The following is a 22,957-nucleotide window of genomic DNA, read 5'->3' as shown; positions in this document are numbered from 1 at the left end:
GGATAGTATTTAGAAACCAACACCTGGATGCTCAGTGTACCCATTACTACAGAGCTAAGAAAATGTGTGTCATGTGGGTACCTAACTATGAGATATATATATATATTTTTTCCATATATATACATTATCTGTACCTCTGTGTCCCATTTTTAAAAAAGTTCACTTACATTCCAATACCTGAAGATTTTTTCTAACCTCTCCAGTTTTAAAAATACCTATATTTTAAAGGATTTTATTCATTTATTTGACAGAGAGAAAGACCTTGAGAGAGGGAACACAAACAGGGAGAGAGGGAGAGGGAGAGAGAGAAGCAGGCTTCCTGCTGAGCAGGGAGCCTGTTGAGGGGCTTGATCCTAGGACTCTGGGATCATGACCTGAGCTGAAGGCAGATGCTTAACGACCGAGCCACCCAGGCGCCCCATAATCTCTGCATTTTTATGTTTGTAAATTTTTTTCTTAGTGAGAAACCTGACTACTGCTATTCTCACTATCTTTGCCCAGTCAGTTCTCTTTGCCCAATCAGTTCTCTTCTTAGTGTAGCTCTACACTAAGAAGTAGCTCTACACCACTCTACTTCCCCCACCTCTGTCACCTTGCTGCCTCTGTTTCTCATTCCCTTCCTCTCAACTACTTTCTTTGGAAACCAACATTTGAGGGTGAGGAACAGGAAAGGAAGATGGGACTGGAAGTGACTTGCATTTTTTGCAAGTTTTTTCAATATTTTCCTCTCCTAGGAGATAGTTTAATGGATGAATACATTCACCTGTCTCGGTTTAAAGCAGATATGGAGTGCCTGGGTGGCTCAGTTGGTTGAGTGTCTGTCTTCAGCTCAGGTCATGATCCTAGGATCTTGGATTGAGTCCCACGTCAGGCTCCCTGCTAAGCGGGGGGCCTGCTTCTCCCTCTGCCTGCGGCTCCCCCTACTTGTGCCCTCTCACTGTCAAAGAAATAAAAATGAAAACAAAACAAAACAAAATCAGATACAGAGCTACCTGATGATTCTTAAAATTGTAGTTTTGGTTCTAAGCCACCACTGACTTGGTGACATGAGTATAATATAATCACTGGATCTGTCTGAGCTTTATTATATGCTGAGTCACACAGAAGAGGAGATAGTGAGAAAGAAGTTTGTTTCTTAGGAATAATATTGGGAATCATCATTGCTTCATTTATTTATTTGGTTGTCAGTCACTCACTTTGGTATCTCAGCAAAATTTTACCTTTGCCCTACCTTCCCCCAAACCTTACTGACCTTAACTTTAAAAAATAAGTGAGTTATAATTGGTGTATACTTGAAACTAATAATGTTATATAACATAATCTGATATTTGTATATATTTCAGTATGGCCACCATGTAAGTCTACTTAACACCTGTCACTATACATTGTTACAAAAATGTTTTTCTGGGGCGCCTGGGTGGCTCAGTGGGTTAAGACCTCTGCCTTCGGCTCCGGTCGTGATCCCAGGGTTCTGGGATCGAGCCCCCTGTTGGGCTCTGTGCTCAGCGGGGAGCCTGCTTCCCCCTCTCTCCGCGTGCCTCTCTGCCTCCTTGTGATCTCTGTCTGTCAAATAAATAATAAAATCTTTAAAAAAATGTTTTTCTTGTTCTTTTATTATTTTATTTTATTTTTTAAAGATTTTATTTATTTATTTGACACAGAGAGAGAGAGAGAGAGATCACAAGCAGGCAGAGAGGGAGGGGGAAGCAGGCTCCTCGCTGAGCAGAGAGCCCAACGCAGGCCTCTATCCCAGAACCCTGAGACCATGACCTGAGCTGAAGGCAGAGGCTTAACCCACTGAGCCACCCAGGCGCCCTTATTATTTATTTTTTTAAAAAAAGATTTTATCTATTAGAGAGCATGAGTAGGGGGAGGTGCAGAGGGAGAGGGAGAAGCAGACTCCCCGCTGAATAGGGAGCCTGACGTGGGGCTTGATTCTGGGATGCTGGGACCATGACCTGTGCTGAAGGTAGACATTTAACTGACTTAGCCACCTGGGTGCCCCCAATTTTTTTCTCTTGTGAAGAGGACTTTTTTTTTTTTAAAGATTTTATTTATTTATTTGACACAGAGAGAGAGAGAGAGATCACAAGTAGGCAGAGAGGCAGGCAGAGAGAGAGGGGGAAGCAGGCTCCCCGCCAAGCAGAGAGCCCCACGCGAAACTCGATCCCAGGACCCCAAGATCATGACCTGAGCTGAAGGCAGAGGCTTAACCCACTGAGCCACCCAGCTGCCCCCCCACTTTTTTTAAAGATTTAATTTATTTGAGAGAGAGCAGGAGCAGGGGGAGAAGGAGAAGCAAACTCCCTGTCGAGCAGGGAGGCTGACTCGGGGCTCGATCCCAGTGCCCTGGGATCATGACCTGAACCTAAGGCAGATGCTTAATCTACTGTGCCAGTTGGACATCCCAAGATTTAATTTTTTAAGTAATCTCTACACACAGTCTAGGGCTTGAACTTAGAACCCCAAGATCAAGAGTCTCATGTTTCACCTACTGAGCCAGCCAGGTGCCCCTGTGTTGAGGACTTTTAAAATTTACTTTCTTAGCAACTTTCAGGTAAGTAATACAGTATTGATAATCACTATGTGGCACATTACATCCCTGTGACTGGTGTCTAACTAGAGGTTTGTACCTTTTGACCCCCTTTCTCACTCATTTCACCCTTCTCACTGTACCCCCATCTTTTCTCTGTATCTGTGAGCTTATGGTTTTTGTTGTTTTTAAGATTTTACACAGAATGAGATCATATATTTGTCTTTCTCTGACTTCATTTAGTATAATGCTCTTAAGGTCCATCCATGTTGTCTCAAATAGCAAGACTTCTTTTTTCATGGCTGTTTAATACTCCATTGTGTATATACACATCTTCTTTACCTGTTCTTCAGTCCCTGGACAGTTAGGTTGTTTCCATGTCTTGGCTGTTAGAAATTATGCTGCAGTGAACATGGGGTGCACATTATCTTCTCATGTTAGTGTTTTCACTTTCTCTGGATAAATACCCAGAAGTGAATTGCTGGATCATATGGTAATTCTATTTTTAAAGTTTTGAGGAATCTCCATACTATTTTCCAAAGTGGCTGCACTCAACTTTTTTTCTCCTCCCTGTATATATTCTTGGTCCCTATCCAACAGGTTCCTTAATGAGTTAAGACCCTTATTCTTGGGGTGCCTGGGTGGCTCAGTGGGTTAAAGCCTCTGCCTTCAGCTCAGGTCATGATCCTAGGTTTCTGGGATCTAGCCCTGCATCGGGCTCTCTGCTCAGCAGGGAGCCTGCTTCCCTTCCTCTCTCTCTGTCTGTGTCTCTGCCTACTTGTGATCTTTCTCTCTCTGTGTCAAATAAATAATCTTAAAAAAAAAAAAAAAGACCCTTATTCTTTAGCACAAGCCCTGGAATGCTGGAGTTTGTACAGTTTGTAATATTTTGAAGTAGATTCCAGACATTTTATCCATAAATATTTCAGTATTTATGTCTAGAAGATAAGGATTGTTTAAAGAGATATATTCCTATTTCATATACCCAGTCAGTATTCAAGTTTGTAATTGATTTTGTGTGTGTGTGTGTTTGAAGAATGTTTTTTTTTTTTAATTTTTATTTATTTATTTTTAATAAACATATAATGTATTTTTATCCCCAGGGGTACAGGTCTGTGAATCGCCAGGTTTACACACTTCACAGCACTCACCATAGCATATACCCTCTCCAATGTTCGTAACCCCACCCCCTCTCCCAACCCCCCTCCCCCCAGCAACCCTCATTTTGTTTTGTGAGATTAAGAGTCATTCATGGTTTGTCTCCCTCCTAATCCCATCTTGTTTCATTTATTCTTCTCCTACCCCCTTAACCCCCTCATGTTGCATCTCCACTTCCTCGTATCAGGGAGATCATATGATAGTTGTCTTTCTCTGATTGACTTATTTTGCTTAAGAATGTTTTTTTAAAAACTCGGGCTCTATTGGGTACACCAATTATAATTGGTGATATGTAATTCTTTAAAAATTTTATTGAAAACCTTAAAAAAAAAAAGTTGGGGGGAGGGCACCTGGCTGGCTTTGGTAGAGCATGAGACTGGTATTGGGTTGTGAGTTAAAGCCCTAGTAAATTTTAAAAAAGAATTATTGAGGTTTAATTTGCATTCAATAAAATGTACTTATTTTAAGTGTGAAGTTTGTTGAATTTTGAGAAATGTAGGCATCTTGTAACCACTACCACCACCACCACCACCACCACCACCACCACCACCCTAGTCGAGATACTACAGTTTGTTTATTTACTTATCGATGAACATTTTGGCTATTGAAGTCTCTTAATCTATAGATTTTAATCTCCCTCTCTCCTTACAACTTAATTTGTTGCAAACCAGGTTGATTGTTCTATAGGGTTTCTCACTGTGTGAATTTTGCTGGTAACATTCTTGTCCATGGGGCATTTGGGTAGCTCAGTCAGTCAGGTATTGGCTCAGGTCATGATCTTAGGGCCATAAGATAAGAGCCCCAAGTTGGGCTGCCGGCTGGGTTTGGAGCCTGCTTGGGATTCTTTCTCTTCCTCTGCACCTCCCTATGCCCTCTCTGAAAAAAGAAAAGAAAAAAGAAAAAATTCTTTTTCTCTATGATGTATGTTAATATCACCTTTTGTCCTTTGATTTTTTTTTTTTTCTTAAGATTTTATTTATTTATTTGGCAGGGCAAGAGAGCACAATCCGGGGGAACAGTAGAGGGAGAGGGAGAAGCAGGCTCCCTGCCAATCAGGGAGTCCCTACAACGAGGGGCTGATCTCAGGACTCTGGGATCATGACCCAAGCCAAAGGCAGATGCCTAATCATCTGAGCCACCCAGGTGCCGCTGAGTGGAACCATGTTAAAGTATTTTGGTAATTGTATTTCAGTATAATTGCTTTTCTTTGTAATCTTGTTCATTTTATTTTATTAATATTATTCTGAGGAAGGGTTTATAGGTTTCACCAGACTGTCAGTCCAGGGCACGAAAAAGTTAAGAACCATTGGTTTAAACAAACCGTTAGGTTAAGAATAGAATAGTAGCATCTAATTTATGTACTAGTTTTAGCTTTGACATAAAAGGGTTGAGGTGAGGGGCACCGGGGTGGCTCAGTCAGTTAAGCGTCTGCCTTTCGCTCTGGTCATGATCCCAGGGTCCTGGGATTGAGCCCCATACAGGCTGCATGCTTAGCAGGGAGCCTGCTTCTCCCTTTCCAGCTCCCCCGTGCTTGTGTTCCCTCTCTTGCTATCTCTTTGTCATAAGTAAATAAAATCTTTAAAAAGAAAAAAAATGTTGAGGTAAAAAAGTTAAAATCACCAAAAGACTTGGACTGGAAAATAAAACAAAGATAGTGGTAGGTGAATAGCTTGATTCCTGCCCCTCTTTTTTACTCATTGTACTCTTAGTGGTTAGAACTGCTTTTTTTGGGGGGCGCCTGGGTGGCTCAGTGGGTTAAGCCGCTGCCTTCGGCTCAGGTCATGATCTCAGGGTCGTGGGATCGAGTCCCACATCGGGCTCTCTGCTCAGCGGGGAGCCTGCTTCCTCCTCTCTGCCTGCCTGCCTCTCTGCCTACTTGTGATCTCTGTCTGTCAAATAAATAAATAAAATCTTTAAAAAAAAACAACTGCTTTTTTTTTTTCCCCATGGATTTTTTGTTGTTTTTAAGTTTTGCATTCTCCTCCTCTTACTCCTAGTCTTATTCTAGAAATTTGGAGTCTTTATATTTCTAATGTTGCTCCTTTTAGTCAGCTTGAATTCTCTCAATGACGGGAATTTCAGGCACATCCATAGTTAGAATTAAACTCCATAGTAAGTACTGACCTTTTTTTTTTTTTTTTTTTTTTTTTTTTTTTTTTTTTAAAGTAGGCTCCACACCCAGTGCAGGGCTTCAGCTCATGACCCTGAGATCAAGACCTGAGCTGAGATCAGTTGGACACTTAAGCCACTGAGCCACCCAGGTGCCTCTGTAGGCCACGCTTTAATCAGAAGAAAAAAGACGTGCGAAAATCTCAAGTTTATAGAGAGCTCTTAAAATTCAGTTAGTTATGTGATGCTGTACGTAAAATAAGATGCTTTAACTCTACATAGCACATTTATTACCTAAAGTGGGTACATGTAATTCCTCCCAGAAACCAAGTGGGTTGGGTTATAAGATTCCTAGGGTCTTTCCAGTTTAAGAAATCCTTGTTATAGCTGTCATTCGTAAGACGACCTAAAGGCCCCTGGAATGCTATAAATTTTTTAAAAGTACGTATTAATGTTCAGTTGGATTATAAGAGAATTTAATATCTAGAAATACTACTGTAGCCATCATACAAAACATAGTGTATCACTTTGAAATGAATCATTCTGCTAACCAGCTATGTTCTTCAGTCAAAAGTAGCCTTTCTGGGTCAAGACTTAAGTGGTATTTGTAAAGTTTTAAATAATTTAACAGCATGTTGCAGTTAATTAAAAAAAAAAGATTTTATTTATTTGACAGAGATCACAAGTAGGCAGAGAGGCAGGCGGTTGGGGGGGGAACAGGCTCCCTGCTGAGCAGAGAGCCTGATGCGGGGCTCCCCAGGACCCCAAGATCATGACCTGAGCGGAAGGCAGAGGCTTAACCCACTGAGCCACCCAGGTGCTCCATGTTGCAGTTAATTTAAAAAAAAAAGCGTATATGTTTTGTTACATGTAAAGTGTGTAAGGCTGTACTCTATATAGTTTTTTTTACACTCACTCCTCTCTGTTTTTCTTGTGAAGTAACCCTTTCCACAGGGGTTTTTGACACAGATTATCCTTTTTAGCATATATTTGCTTTGTCATTCTAAAAGTAGATGTATAGAAGGAACTTTCATCACAGCTTTGGGTCTCACAGGGTTATGACATTTGATTTCCTTTGTGTTGATCTTACAGGAAATTTTGTTTTAAAAATGTTCTTCTGAGTGTTTTTTCTGAATGTTTTATTTTTCCTAAAAAAAAAAAAAAAGCTTTTTAGTTCTAGAGATTATAACTAATCAGATTAAAATGTTGACTGCGGAAGTTTGCATATTTAATAAAATGATTGGCTTAGAAACTAGTGACCTTCTTTTTTTTTTTTTTTTAAGATTTTATTCATTTGACAGGGAGATGAACACAAGCAGGGGAATTGGCGGCAGAGAAGGGAGAAGCAGGTTCCTGGCTGAGCGACCAGGTGCCCCAGTGACTTTTTTTTTTTTAGGAGTTTGTACTTTTTAGAGCGAGTGAGCTTGAGCAGGGGGAGGGGGAGAGGGATAAGCAGACTCTTGTACTGAGCATGAAGACCCATACAGGGCCTGATCCCACTACCCTCATACCAGGATCTGAGCTGAAATCAAGAGTCTCACGTCACACTTAACTGACTGAACCACCTAGGTGCCCTGTAACTTATTTTTTAATTGGATGGGGTTAATGCCATACCAAGGTTCTTTATGGGGAAGCACCTTTACTTAAAAGTTTATAAAACACTGGAATTCAGTAAAAAAAAGTCCAAAGACTTTTAAGATTGAGGAGTGATAACCCATTTCCTAAAGCTAGGAGTAGAGGTAGTCTTCAGAGATTTTACAAAAAAAACTCAGAGTGGAATATGAAAAGAATATGGACTTTATGTACATTACAAAAAGATGGGATCATGTTTTTGTCTTCTATCTTATCTTAGCAACTATATAGTATGAAATAAGGATAAAAGTCAGTAGTCAAGGGAAGTATTAGAAGTATTTGTAAGTTTTCCAGAGTCATTGTTTAAATTATCATTTTACTAAGAAATTAAAAGGTTAAAAATGAATTTCTTGGGGCGCCTGGTTAGCTCAGTCGGTTAAGGATCTGCCTTCGGCTTAGGTCATGATTTTAGGGTCCTGGGATGGGAGGGCCCATCAGGCTGTCTGCACAGCTGGGAATCTCCTCCTGCTTCTCACTCTGCCCTTCCCTCTCTTCGCTCATTCTTTCTCTCTCAAATAAATAAAATCGTAAAAAAAAAAAGAATTTCTTCTCAGTAGTTGTAAATAATAGTTCTGGTAAACCAGGTAGGAATCATGTTTTCAAAGAGCCCTTTGTATTCATACTAGGGACTCTTGATGTGGATTTTTGCTCGCTCTTGTTCTCTAGGCTTTTGTTACTTCCACTTTGTTCTCTCCAGTCTTCCCTTTTTTTGATCAGCTTGCCTTGCTCCTCTTTTCTCCATCTGTTTTATTTATTGTCATTACTCTAAGAAATGGATAATCATCAATTGCATTCTATTGACAGTTAATTATACTTGAACTTCTCCCAGAAAAGTACTGTGTAAATCAGACACATTTATGAAGTTATTCATGAATTATTGTGAGAACAAATGTCCAAGTGTTAACTTAGTAGTTACCATATTCCTATACTATAGATTTGATTTTTCCAGTACAAAGTCATCTCTCCTGTTCTCTAGAGGAGTACTTTATGAATTATTTCTAAGATTGGCTAAAATACTCAGTCTTCCTGTTTGATCTCACCAGTAGGATCTAAAGATTATAGGATTTTTGCCATTTTTTCTCATAATTGAATAATCTTTCAGAGGTTTATATGTCAGTTGAGCACTATCGTTTTGTTAAAAAATAATGAAAAAAAAATTTTTTAAAGTAAGTTCTATGCCCAACGTGGCTTGAACTCACCACCCTGAAATCAAGAGTCATATGCTCTACTGACTGAGCCAGCCATGCACTCCTCAAATTAATTTTACTTAATAAATAGTTTCTCATTAGATTGGTATAAAATAATGGATGTGTGTGTGTTTGTGTGTGTGTGTGTATGTATGTATGTATGTGTGTATATATATATGTGTGTGTGTGTGTGTGTGTGTATATATATATATATATATATATATATATATCCCCCCAGGTAATGATGCCTATAATAGTTTGAAGAATTTTGTTATTTGAGGCTTTACTGAAAACATTGCTTTTCTTTCTTTTTTTTTTTTTTTAAAGATTTTATTTATTAATTTGACAGAGAGAAATCACAAGTAGACGGAGAGGCAGCCAGAGAGAGAGAGAGAGGGAAGCAGGCTCTCCACTGAGCAGAGAGCCCGATGCAGGACTCGATCCCAGGACTCTGAGATCATGACCTGAGCCGAAGGCAGCGGCTTAACCCACTGAGCCACCCAGGCGCCCCAAAACATTGCTTTTCTTAAGAATTAGTCATCAAATTTTCATACAGGATTCTAGGCATTCATCATAGATTCAGTAAACAGATGAATTTAGTTTTGTTGGTTGGATTAAGCTTGTTGCCAGTCTTCACGTTTTCTTAAACCCTCTGAAGTAGAGCCAGAACCAGTAAGTAGCTTTTCATATAAAAAAGTCATCTATTATGTTCATAGCAGTATTATTCACAATAGCCAAAAAATGGAAGCAGCCAGTGTTGTGACCCATGAGTGAATAAACAGAATGTGCTAATTAGATTTGTGACAAACAGAATTCATGTAATGGAATATTACTCAGCCTTAAAAAGGGAAGGAAATTCTGACTCTTAAAGGGAAGGAAATTCTGACTCCTGCTACAACGTGGAGGAACCTTGAAGAAACTGTGCTCAGTGAGGGAATTTGACATTTCTGTGGATTCTCTGTATGCATGCCTATTAAATTTACTTTTTTCCTGTTTAAAAAAAATATGCTGGGGTGCCTGAGTGGCCTAATCAGTTAAATATCCGACTCTTGATCTTAGCTCCGGTGTTGATCTCTGGGTCCTGGGTTCATGCCCTGCATTGGGCTCCAGACTGAGTGGAGAGCCTACTCTAAAAGCAAAAACTAAACAAATTTATGCTAAGTGAAATAAGTCAGGTCCCAAAAGGCTAAGTATTGTGTTATTCTACCTGTAGCAGGTACCTAGAGCAGTCAAATTCACATAGGCAGAAAGCGGAATGGTTATCCCGTTACACCGAACAAGCAGTGTTGCAGTAAGCAGTGTTGTGTACTCTTTGCAGATGCCTGCAGTTGCACGTGTGATCAATCTCTGTGAGTGGAATTTCTAGGGATGTGTACTTAATTCTTAATCAGTACTATCAAATTATCTTCCTAAGAGGTTTTTCTGATTTGTTCTTCAGAGAATTTATGAAAGTGTCTGTTACGTTAGACTGTACCTAGGTATTATTAGAATTTTGGGTTTTGTGTTATTTTACCCTCTTTAAAATTTAGATTTTTGGGGGCACCTGGGTGGCTCAGTTGGTTAAGTGCCTTTGGCACAGGTCATGATCCCAGCATTCTGGGATCGAGTCCCACACCCCACATCGGGCTCCTTGCTTGGCAGGGAATCTGCTTCTCCCTTTGCCTCTGACTGCCACTCTCCCTGTCTGTGCTCACTCTCTATATCTGACCAAAAAAACAACAAACCAAACAAAAAAACCTTAAAAAAGAATAAATAAAATTTAGATTTGAAAAATTTTGAATAAAATTGAACAGCATTTTTTGAGTGTATTTTTTTGTTTACTATTTGTGTGTATTTTATTCATTTTTTAAAAAAGATTTTATTTATTTATTTGACAGAGAGAGATCACAAGTAGACAGAGAGGCAGGCAGAGAGAGAGAGGGAAGCAGGCTCCCTGCTGAGCAGAGAGCCGGGTGCGGGACTCTATCCTAGGTCCCTGAGATCATGACCTGAGCTGAAGGCAGCGGCCTAACCCATTGAGCCACCCAGGTGCCCCTATTTTATTCATTTTTAAGATTTTGTTTTTAAGTAATCTCTATGCCCAGTGTGGAGCTCAAACCCACAACCCTGAGATCAAGAGTTACATGCTCCAGCGACTGAGCCAACCAGGCACCCTCTATGGGTATGTGCACATTTTAATTTAGTTAATTAATTTTAAGAAAGATTTTATTTGAGAGAGAGAGAGAGAGAGTGAGCATGGGCATAAGTGGGAGGAGGGGCAGAGGGAAAGGGAGAAGCAGACTCACCTTTGACTGGGGAGCCTAATGCTAGAACCCTGGGATCCTGACCTGAGTCAGTCACCCACTTAACTGACTGAGCCACCCAGGCACCCTAGTATGTGCATATTTTAAAAGAACTTCAGATATTTTAGCTGTTTTTGTTTGGACCTGTGTTTCCCTTGATTTGACAGCATTGTTTGTATATTTCAGAAAACATTTTATTTCTTATGTGTTACAGCTATTTTTCCCCATTTATCTTTTGACTGTTTTGTTATTTAGGGGCTATAATTTTTCTATGGTTTGTGTGGTCTTTTTCTTTCTTTCTTTCCTTTTTTTTTTTGGAGATCATACAGAATCGTTCAGATTACAGCTTTATTGAATTTGTAGAAGGATTCTACAGTAAAACATTTAAAAAAATAGCATAGTAGGGCACTTGGGTGTCTCAGTCAGTTAAACGAAGGCCATGATCTCAGAGTCCTGGGATCAAGCCCCCACAATGGGCTGTCTGCTCAGCGGGGAGCCTGCTTCTGCCTCTTCGTCTTCCTCTGTGTGCTCTATCTCTCTAGCTCTCTCTCTCTCTCAAATAAACAAAATTAAAAAAAGAAAAAAAATCACATAGCAATTAGTACTTAGTAGGTATATATATACATGGACATTCCAGAAACAAATAACAAAAAATGGAATTCATGTGGTCTTTTTCTTTATGATTTAGAGGTTTTACCTTCTGTGTTGGGTCTTTCCTAGATCCAAGATTATATAACAAATGAATAATTTTTATTTGTTTATTTTTGGCAGAGAGAGAACACAAATCGTGAAACTATTACAAATCATTTCTCCTTTCATCTTTTTCCACTCCTCCCCCTGTCCTTCCAAGTAGAAAAACATCTCTCAGAGTATTAGCTTTTTCTCCAGTGACGCTGGGGATTTGTGGTTGACTGCCTTTTGCTGGCGTTAGGGATCCTTAGTCTGTCTTTTGCCATCTTCAGTGATTATTTGTACTTAGGCAAAAGATAAGATGATTAAAGGTGGAATATATGAATTATTTTAAAATGTTTATAAATTCCTTCCCTCTCCCCTTCCCTCCCCTTCCCTCTCCTGCCCTCCCTTCCCTTTCTTTTAAATAGAAATTTTATTTGTTTACTTGTCAGAGAAGAGAGTACTAGCACAAGCAGGGGGAGAGGCAGGCAGAGGGGGAAGCAGGCTCCCCGCTGAGAGGAGCCCGATGCCAAACTCGATTCCAGGGCCCTGGGATTGTGACCTGAGCTGAAGGCAGACACATAACCGACTGAGCCACCCGGGTGTCCCATATCTTTTTCTTTTAATAAGTTTTATTGGGATTCAATCTACATGGCATAAAACTCATCCTTTTAAAGTGTACAGTCCAGGGGCACCTGGCTGGCTCAGTTGATAGAGCATGTAACTCTTAATCTCAGGACCATGAGTTCGGGGTGTGTGTGTGTGTGTGTGTGTGTGTGTGTGTGAGATGATTTATTTATTTATTCATTTATTTCTTTATTTAATTTATTTGAGAGAGTGAGAGGGAGTGGGGTAGAGGGAGAGGAAGAGAGAACCCCAAGCAGATTCTGCATCGAGTGTGGAGCCTGACACACGGCTTGATCTCATGACCCTGAGATGATGACCCAAGCAGAAATGGAGAGTCTGGCTCAACTGACTGTGCCACCTGGGCACCCCTGGGCAGCTCTAATTTAAACACTGTTATAACATATTAAGTTGCTAAGGATTCTGCCTTTTAGTCTGCCTGTAGTATTTCTAGTCACTGGTGTAGGGTGTAAAATAAAGGTCTGTCACAAGAGGGGAAACCAGCCTTTTCTTCTAAATATAAGATCAAATGGGTTGGGGCGCCTGGGTGGCTCAGTGGGTTAAAACCTCCGCGTTCGGCTCAGGTCATGATCCCAGGGTCCTGGGATCGAGCCCCACATTGGGCTCTCTGCTCTGTGGGAAGCCTGCTTCCTCCTCTCTCTCTGCCTAATTGTGATCTCTGTCTGTCAAATAAATAATAAAATCTTAAAAAGATCAAATGGGTTGATTTATATATAAGTAATTCCCTCATGAAAAGTTACTACTATGAAAAGATAAGTGTTGATGTTACTGCATTATTTCAGGTAGTTTGGTAGTTGTGATGGATATACTTATGACTGACTGACTTTGAAAGAGGAAAGATTGTGAGTCTTTTTTTATTTTATTTTATTTTAAAGATTTCTATTTATTTATTTATTTATTTTTAAAGATTTTATTTATTTATTTGACAGAGAGATCACAAGTAGGCAGAGAAGCAGGCAGAGAGAGAGAGAGCGGAGGAAGCAGGCTCCCCGCTGAGCAGAGAGCCCGATGCGGGACTCGATCCCAGGACCCTGAGATCATGACCTGAGCCGAAGGCAGCAGCTTAACCCACTGAGCCACCCAGGCGCCCAAGATTTTTATTTATTTACTTGATAGACAGAGAGAGATCACAAGTAGGCAGAGAGGCAGGCAGAGAGAGAGGGGGAAGCAGGTTCCCCGCTGAGCAGAGAGCCCGATGTGGGGCTCGATCCCAGGACCCCGAGATCATGACCCGAGCCGAAGGCAGAGGCTTAAACCACTAAGCCATCCAGGCGCCCCGATTTTGAGTCTTTTTTATAATGTAAAGAACAAACACAAACATTTCTTGTCTTTAATATATATCTCTTAGGCCTTTTTATCCCTTAAGACATATTCATTTGCTCTTCACTTATTTCTGTCCGTGCTTATTGGTTATTTACTTTTGAATAAGGAGCATCTTGGCCATTATGGGATGGAAGGGTGGGAGAGTGGGTGATAGTTTGATAAAAACGCAATTTTTGGAAGGTGATATATTGGGTTTTACAGAGTAAATGTGTAGGTTAATTGCATGCCCCTTCAAAAAGACTGATATTCTCCCTGTGTACAATCCTCTAATTCTTACCTAGAATAGCGGGCAACATTGAAGCTTTAGAAGGAATCTCTTTACTTGGAAATAGAGCAGCAGTAGTTAGTAATCATAAAAAACTCAGATGAGATATTTTGCCTCTAGGAGTTAATGGGGCAAAGAAGGGAGGGTAGAAGTAGAATTTGAGTGTATTGTCTAAGCAGAGTGGATCTGTCGTTTCAAAAATGACTTGGGGATTGGCGCCTGTGTGGTTCAGTGGGTTAAGCATCTGACTTTTGATTTTGCCTCGGGTCATGATCTCAGGATTGTGAGGTTGAGTTCCCTGCTGGGCACGGAGCCTGCTTGAGGTTCTCTCCCTTTCCTTTTACCACTGTCCCCCCCACCCCCAACCTCTCTCTCCCTCCCTCTCTTTAAAAAAAATGACTTGGGAGGATTGTTTTCTGTAGTAGGAGGCCTTTTGTGAAAAGCAAGTACTGTATGTGGCTATTTTTTTACTATTGCTTATTAGTAGAGTCAGTTGCAAAAACTAGGGATTAAAAGTAATCTTTGCATTTTTTTTGAAAACCCAGCCAAAAATGGTAGAGTGTAGTGCCTTCTGGAAAGAAAGGGTATTGAGAGGTACGTTTGTATTGAGGGGTATGTCTTTAGCTTTATGTAATGGTGTTGCTTTGGAAATTATAAAGTATGTTTCTTGTGGAGTTGATAAAAATAGTTTAGGTCTACTCTTCACCTAAATTGTAATTAAATTCCCTGAGACTAGGGAATCTTTGCTTTGTTCCTTGATAATGCATCAGGTGCCTAGAACAGTTCCTGTTAAAAACCATATAATTAATAATTGAATTAGGATCATAATGCTAGTCCAGAACTTATGCATTTCCTCCACTATGTCAACATTGCTTTCCAATGGGAACTCTGAGGCCATTAATTCACTGAAATTATATTCTTCAGGGAACGCTAACGACTGTCAGTACGTATATAAATTGTCCATTGTGGGTTTTTTTTTGGGTTTTTTTTTTTTTTTTTTTTTTTAAAGTAATCTTTACACCCAACATGGGGCTCAAACCCACAACTTCAGGAGTCACAAGGTCCACCAAATGAACCAGCCAGGTGTCCCTAAATTGTCTATTGTTGAAAGGAGACCAAACATTTCACCAAACCTGGCATTATTTTGGGTAAAAAAAAATTTTTTTTTTTTTTAAATTTTAAGTAGGCTCCACACATGAGGCTTGAACTCAGGACCCTGAGATTAAGAGTTGAATACAGTACTGACTGAACCAGCCAGGCACCCTTATCTTGGATAATTTTTAAATTGACTCTTCAAAACTTACCCCCCCCCAAAAAAACCCTTACAATACAGTGTATGTTGATCAGTTTAGTATTTTTTAATGTTGAACATTTTGACCAAATAGAAACCAGTTTAGTATTGTTTTTTGACTGTTGTTTCTGAAGACAAACCTATTAAATAGTTACATACTGCAGTTTGTAGCAGTCGAACACAGTTTCTTAGCTTATGTTCTCATTTATTTTAACTTTTTTTTAAAAGATTTTATTTATTTATTTGACAGAGATCACAAGTATGCTGAGAGGCAGGCAGAGAGAGGAGGAAGCAGGCTCCCTGCTGAGCAGAGACCACCCCCCCCCCCCCCCCCCCCCCCGCCATGTGGGGCTCTATCCCAGGACCTTGAGACCATGACCTGAGCCGAAGGCAGGGGCTTTAACCCACTGAACCACCCCCGGTGCCCCAACTCTAGGCTCTCTTAATTCTTGAGAAATTATAAATGCATTAACTTAACCATATAACTAGTAACCATGTAATTTTAGAAACTGATGTTTTCCGTGTATTACTGGAAAATATTCCATAAGTTCTCTGAAAATCTGTATCTAAGGCTTGGTGTTGTTGAAAAGGAAATATTACCTAATTGTGGTTTGATTCTTTTTTAACTACTAAATTTCAGATAAATGTTTAATCTTGAATACTTGAAGGATACTTGAAAACTGTCGGAAATGCGTTGTTTTGGAAAGAGTAGACAAAATCAGGACATCACCTTTACCTGTTGAGTTTTCATGGATATGAAGAGTTAGCCACTGCTTTTTTTTTTCTAAATTTATTTATTTTAGAGAGCGAGCACAAATGCATCCAGGCATAGGAAGGGGCAGGAGATGGAGAGACTTTCAAGCAGGCTCCCCGCTGAGTGCTGAGGCTCACTCGGGGCTTGATTTCACGACCCTGAGATCATGACCTGAGCTGAAATCGAGAGTCAGATGCTTAAATGACTGAGCCACCCAAGCGCCCTTCTTTTTTTTTTAATAGAAAAACCTTTGCAACCTTCCATTTATTGAGAATCTTTGTAGGTGTGGGTGTGGTAAAATATGCATAATATAAACATTTATTTTAACCGTTTTGGGGCATAGAATTCAGTGGTGTTACATATAATCATCACCACTATTTCTAGAATTTTTTCATCCCATACAGAAATTCTGTTCCCATTAAACAGTAATTCTCCATTTCCCTCTTGTCTCTGCTCCTCCTCACTTCTGTTCTGCTTTCTGTCTCTATGAATTTGCCTATTCTAGATACCTCATATAAGTGGAATCACAAACGAATTTTCCTTCTGTGTCTGGCTTATTTCATTTAGGGCGATGTTTTATTTTTTATTTTTTTGATTTTATATATGTATATATATGTTTTAAAAGATTTTATTTATTTATTTGGGGGTCACAGGTAGGCAGAGGGGGAAGCAGGCTTCCTGCTGAGCAGAGAGGCCAGTGCGGGGCTCCATCCCAGGACCTTGGGATCATGACCTGAGCTGAAGGCAGAGGTCTTAACCCACTGAGCCACCCAGGTGCCCCTGTTTTTTAATTATTTAAAAGATTTTATTTATTTGGCAGAGAGAGACAGCGAGAGAGGGAACACAAACAGGGGGAGTGGGAGAGAGAGAAGCAGGCTTCCCGCTGAGCGGGGCTCGATCCCAGGACTTTGGGATCATGACCTGAGCCTAAGGCAGACGCTTAATGACTGAGCCACCCAGGTGCCCCTAGGGTGATGTTTTAATTTTTATCCATGTGTGGCTTGTATCAGAACTTTGTTTCTTTTTATGTCTTTTTTTTTTTTTCAAAGATTTTTTATTTATTAATTTGACAGAGATCACAAGTAGGCAGAGAGAGGGGAGGAAGCAGGCTTCCTGCCGAACAGAGAGCCCGATGCGGGGCTCCATCCCAGGACCCTGAGATCATGACCCAAGCCAGAGGCAGAGGCTTTAACCCACTGAGCCACCCAGGCGCCCCTCTTTTTATGTTTTAATGTACTATCCCATTATAAATATATTTTGCATTTTGTTTATTCATTCATTGGTAGACACTTGGGTTGTTTCCATCTTTGGGCTGTTATGAATAATGCTGCAGTGGACATTGAACATTGGTGTACACATAGCTATTTGAACCCCAGATAAGGAGTGGATTTTGCTGCGTCATATGGTAATTCTGTGCTTAACTTACTGAGAAAAATTCCAAACTTTTCCACAGTGGTTCCACGTTTTTATAGTTCTACTAGATCTGCCCTAGATTTCAAATTTTTCTGCATTCTTGTCAACACTTTTTATTCCTTTTTTTTTTCCTGCCTTAAATAGTCATCCTAATGGGTGTGAAGTGGTATTTCATTGTGGTTTTGATTTGCATTTCCCTAATGACTATTAATTTTGAGCCTATTTTTCTGGGTTTATCTGCCATCTGTGTATCTTCTTTGTTGAAGTGTTTTGCCTATTTAAAAAAATTGTTTGAATTATAAAAGTTTTGTACTCTAGATACAAGTCCTTTGTCAGATACACTGGAAGGTATTTAATGTTTGTATGGAAAGAAAAGAACTATTCCAATTTCTCACAATTTTTTTTCCAAATTAAGAAGCTCCTTTCATTAATTCAGTATAAACAGATAATTTTGTTTCTTCTAGTTCAGTTGTCTGATGAAACAGAATTTTAGGATTAGGTTTCCCTTGTGAGAGGTAGAACTTAAATCATACTGGAGGATGTAAAGAGAAGAGTTCTGCTTTCTGATAATGTTAGCTCCAGGAGAGGTGTAAAATTATGATTTTGGTTTGTCAGCAAATAAGAATGCTATATTTAAAATTGCTGTGCTTTTTCTTTCTAAAATGCCAGATTATAAGTACATAAAGCATAGTTAACTCCTAATGAAATTCATAAAATTTCATGACTTTTAAAATTCTGAATCATTATATTTCTTACACATATCTTCCAAATATAAAAGGTGCCCTAAAATTTTTCTTTATAGACATCTCAAGCTTTTTTTTTTTTTGGGTGTGTGGGGGGGAGTAAAAATGGGAACATAGGTCTATCAAAAGATTTTCTCAAATTATATGAAAAACAGTTTTAAGTATACCTAAATTATAAGTTTTAGTAGTTTTAACCTCCTGAAAAAAATTAAATAGCAGAAAACTGCATTAAAAAATTAGACTGTTGGGGCACCTGGGTGGCTCAGTTGGTAAAGTGTCAACCTTTGACTCAGGTCATGATATCTGTGTCTTGGGATCAAGTCCCGCGTCAGGCTCCTTGCTTAGTGGGGAGCCTGAGTCTCCCTCTCTCTCTGCCTGCTGCTCCCCCTGCTTGTGTGCTTGCATTCTCTCTGTCAAATAAGTAAATTAAATCTTCAAAAAAAAAAAAATCTCACTCTCACTTGAGGGGCACCTGGGTGGCTCAGTCAGTTAAGTGTCTGACTTCAGCTCAGGTCATGGTCTCAGGGTCGTGGGATTCAGCCCTGTGGTGGGCTCCGTGCTCAGCAGGCTGAGCCCCTCACCTGGCTTGTGCTTTCTCTTTCTTGGATAAATAAAGTCTTTAAAAAAAATTAAGACTATCACTTCATATGGATTACTTTCAAGTAAAGATTGTGGAATCATCTCATTTTTTCAGTAGGCTCATTTTCACTTAATGATTTAAAAATGAAATCTGTAAAGTAGCTGTTTTTAGTTAAGATGTTTCTTTACTTTTTAATTTTAATTTTAATTTTTTTTAAAGATCTTATTTTTTTGACAGAGAGAGAGATCACAAGTAGGCAGAGAGGCAGGCAGAGAGAGAGAGAGGAGGAAGCAGGCTCCCTGCTTAGCAGAGAGCCCGATGCAGGACTCGATCCCAGGACCCTGAGATCATGACCTGAGCCGAAGGCAGCGGCTTAACCCATTGAGCCACCCAGGCGCCCTAATTTTAATTTTTTAAAAAGATTTTATTTATTTATTTATTTGACAGAGAGACACAGCGAGAGAGGAAACAAGCAGGGGGGAGTAGGAGACGGAGAAGCTGGGCTTCCTGCTGGGCAGGGAGCTGGGTGCGGGGCTCAGTCCGCTTAGGACCCTGAGATCATGACCTGAGCTGAAGGCAGACACTTAAGGACTAAGCCACCAGGCCCTCCTGATAAACATCTTTAAAGATATCTAAGTAACATTGAACCATCTTAGGTTTAGTAACCTTTTTTAAGAATGTAAAAATTCATAAAACAGAGATTCATTTCAGCTAAGTTCTTAAAAGGTGAAAAGTAATTCAGTGAATGTATTTAAGAAGTGAGAGTAATGGTTAAAACATTTGTAAATTTTGGAAAACCTGGCTGACTCGGTTGGTAGAGCATGCGACTAGATCTCAGGACTTATGAGTTCAAACCCCACATTGGGTGTAGAGCTTGCTTTTAAAAAAATCCTTGTAAATTTTTGCCCCAAGAAAAATGTGAGTGTAAAAGCCATCTTGTGTACTTTGCAACTCCTCCTACATATGCAGTTAATGTAAATTGTCTAAGATTTTCACAGACTATTCTTGGAAAATTATTGTTATGCAACAATAATGTTTTATTTTTTCCAGATATGGCCGCGTGGAAAGTGTCAAAATTCTCCCCAAGAGGGGATCTGAAGGAGGAGTGGCCGCCTTTGTGGATTTTGTGGACATCAAAAGTGCACAGAAGGCTCACAACTCAGTCAACAAAATGGGAGATAGAGACCTACGCACGGATTATAATGAACCAGGCACCATTCCGAGTGCTGCTCGGGGATTGGATGATACAGTTTCCATAGCATCTCGTAGTAGAGAGGTTTCTGGGTTCAGAGGAGGTGGTGGAGGGCCTGCTTATGGCCCTCCACCATCACTTCATGCACGAGAAGGACGTTATGAGCGGAGACTTGATGGGTAAGTTCCAAGGTTTCTGTAGGCAGGTATTTTGTATTTGATATGGTGAGAAACAGAAACTCATATTTAGGGGCCCCAGATGGATTTAAAGTTTTGGGCATTCTCAATGTTTCCTATTTTGGGTTGGAAACGGAAGTGATTTCTATCCCAGTGGCTGGTATCTTGTGGAATCGTAGAAGATATTTCCTGCAGCTGGTTGGATATCTACTCCTGAGATGTAAAATGGTGGAAGATTTTGTATGGCAGTATCATTTTTGGAGTTACCTATCTTCTAGAATTAATTATTCCTTCTGTTGGATAATCTGAAGGCCTTCCTTGGATATATCTCTGCTATCTGATGGAGCTATTTGGCTACAGATTTTGTGGTTGTACTATATGGAATATTTCTGGAATATTAGAGCCTACAGATTCTTTTAGAAGTTGATATCTGCTTCTCAATTTTCACTACACAAAGTGTACAAACAAATTGGATTGTCACAAAAAACCTAGCAGACCATAATGATTCAACCGCCTGGATTCTACAAACAATACTTTAATCTGGAAATCTGTACTTGGATGAAGAAGAGTGAAGGCAATGTTTGATTTTTTTCCATTTTGGATCTACACATTTTCCATGTTGGAATTATACTCCTTGATGGAATGGGGGAAATTTGAGATGATGAATGTTTCTAAATCCTGGAATATAGCCATTCTTTTCTAATTGCTGGAATGTATGGGATGTCATGCAGTCAAGATTCCATTAGCCCAGGGGAAGAGGATTACTATTTTGTTTCTTAAGCAAGTTGCTGTCCAATTAAAGGTACTTTAGCCTTGAACACATGGTGACGATCAGTTGTGGATACAGCAATCAAAATTGACTGTGTGGATGGCTACAAAGGTGAACTAATGGGGAGCAACTGTTCTTCCTCATTTGGTGGAATCGTAGAGGAGATTTCCTCTTCTGTCAGCTGCCTGATTCCTACTTAGGGCTGGAAATTTTTTTGAATGTGGATGAATTTATAATTGTCTACTATCTCAAGAAAGAAGTCTGGGGGTTTGAGAGTTACAGTTTGTCTGGGACTACTTGCTTCCAGTGGAATTATTTTATCTGGTCACTAAGATTTTTTTTTTCCTTGTGGTTCATCTAAATATCATTTGACACCCTTGCCCATTAAGAAGGTGGATTACCCCCATAAGAGGGGCCAAAATTGGGGAAGTTATGTTCACAATTCTCTCCCTAGATTTAATTGGGATTATAGGTCGTGTTTCCACACTTGGAAAAGGTTGGTATGTCCTGACCTGTGTATATTAGCCCCTCTCCTAACCCAAGTCAAACTCTCTTCTTTTTTTCCCCCACTAACTCTAGAAGTATTTAGTACTAATAGATGAATCAAAGAATAGCTATTAGATTTCAGCTCTGCTAGCTCTTGTGCCTGCCTTCTGTATCTTCCTAATAGATAAGAACTTTGCATATTTCTAAAATACCAGCTGTAGCAGTAATTCTCCTAGAACTATTGCCTATTGCTTGTTATATCATTAATAACAGCTTTTACCAATTAACATTTGATAGGGTGCTAATTAAATTATTTGTGAAATTTTCTCTTAAGTCTCAAAGGAAACCCTGTTTTTTTGTTAGACATTGAAATATCTATCCAAATGCCAGAAATGTAGCACATTTAAAAAGGAAAAAGCTATTTAATACTTTTAAATAGGAAAAAGATAGTACTGACATTTTTTGCCATGCAGTTGCTTCACATCATAGCAGCAAAAAGCAAGTATAGCCTAGGAAGGTATGGTTGCTACTAAGTGAAAGAAAGGGTGGGTGAAAATGAAGATTAGTGGAGAGATTTGGATTTATGTATCTACTGGGGACATAATATTAGTTGTAAGATTTTTGCCAGATATTCTTCACTAGAGAGATTCTAATTCTGTGTCTTTGATGATTTCTTAATCTTTTGATAGAAGATCAGATCCAAAGATAATGTTGAAAAGAAATTCAGTCTCAACTTGAGAATCAAGTGATGAAATGGTCTTTTAGGAACTCAGGAAATGAGTTCTGGTTTCCTACAAAAGTAGAAAATGTTAAGATTTCTGTGTAGGATTAGCATTGGTTTTCATTATCAACACATAAGTGCATGTTTAATTGAACATGCAGCAATCTCTTGTAACCGTAGGTTGGCAAATAGTCATGTCCTACAGAAACATTTTTTTAGGTTAATCCATTGCTAATAGCAACCTTCAAATATCTTACAGTTTCCAAAGTTGGCTAATTTCATCAGAGGCAATTTGAGCTTAGCTATGACTAAGAGCATATTTCCTATAAACATTAAGCACAGACATTAACAAGTGGGATCATGGAATAGTTGTTTTAAAAAATTACGTGGAATTTGATAGCACCAGTAGATGAAATAATCTTTATTCTTTAGTTAGTTAAATTTACCGTAGAATAAATAGCTTGTGTCAATCCAGTATTTTGATAACCTTTTCTTTTAAGATTCCATTTCTGTTATTAAATGTGATTGTTTGGGCACAGCAGTTTACATAATCTGGTAGTTTTTATAATTACCCAAGAAGTCGAAAGTTAATGAGAGAAAATTATACTTAAAATTTTTTTCTGGACTTCTTTGAAAATGCCCTCTTACTGCTGGGACATACATTGCAATAGGGCTTTCATGTCTGTGTTAAAATGTATCATGGAAATTTTGCCTAAAATAAATTTGTCATGTAAGTAAAAGTTTGGTATGTATCTTAATCAGATGGAAGTATAGAAAACTTTGATATTAAAATGACAGTCTCTTTTTGTTCCATTAAACTGCAAATGAAAAGGAGATGGTATATGTATATTTCTGCATATAAGCCAGAAAATCCCTAATAAAAAGAGCATCTGATTTGCAGAACACTAGTCATGAAAGCCCAATATACACAATGATTGCTCAGCTGTGAAAATAATATTTGGAGTCAAGTAAAATGTTAAGCTTGGTAGTGTTTGCTTACTAAGTAGGTTAATGCTGTTTAGAAAA

At 39.2% G+C, this 22,957-nt stretch overlaps 1 protein-coding gene across 7 annotated transcripts in view; it reads left to right on the top strand.

Annotated features, from left to right (window-relative positions):
* Positions 1-22,957, top strand: part of SPEN (spen family transcriptional repressor) — a 97,630-nt gene that overhangs the window by 10,430 nt on the left and 64,243 nt on the right. For 4 of the 7 annotated variants that reach the window (XM_032302505.1, XM_032302503.1, XM_032302508.1 and 1 more), the window contains exon 3: positions 19,638-19,958. In XM_032302505.1, coding sequence (XP_032158396.1) covers positions 19,638-19,958 — 321 coding nt within the window. Of the gene's footprint in view, positions 1-19,637; positions 21,221-22,957 lie in introns of those variants that run through there. The other 3 variants (XM_032302509.1, XM_032302507.1, XM_032302506.1) reach the window with 2 other exon arrangements.

Source organism: Mustela erminea, chromosome 10 (assembly GCF_009829155.1).
Source record: "Mustela erminea isolate mMusErm1 chromosome 10, mMusErm1.Pri, whole genome shotgun sequence".
In the NCBI taxonomy this organism is placed as follows: Eukaryota; Metazoa; Chordata; class Mammalia; order Carnivora; family Mustelidae; genus Mustela; species Mustela erminea.
This window is presented reverse-complemented; position numbering and strand designations above follow the sequence as displayed.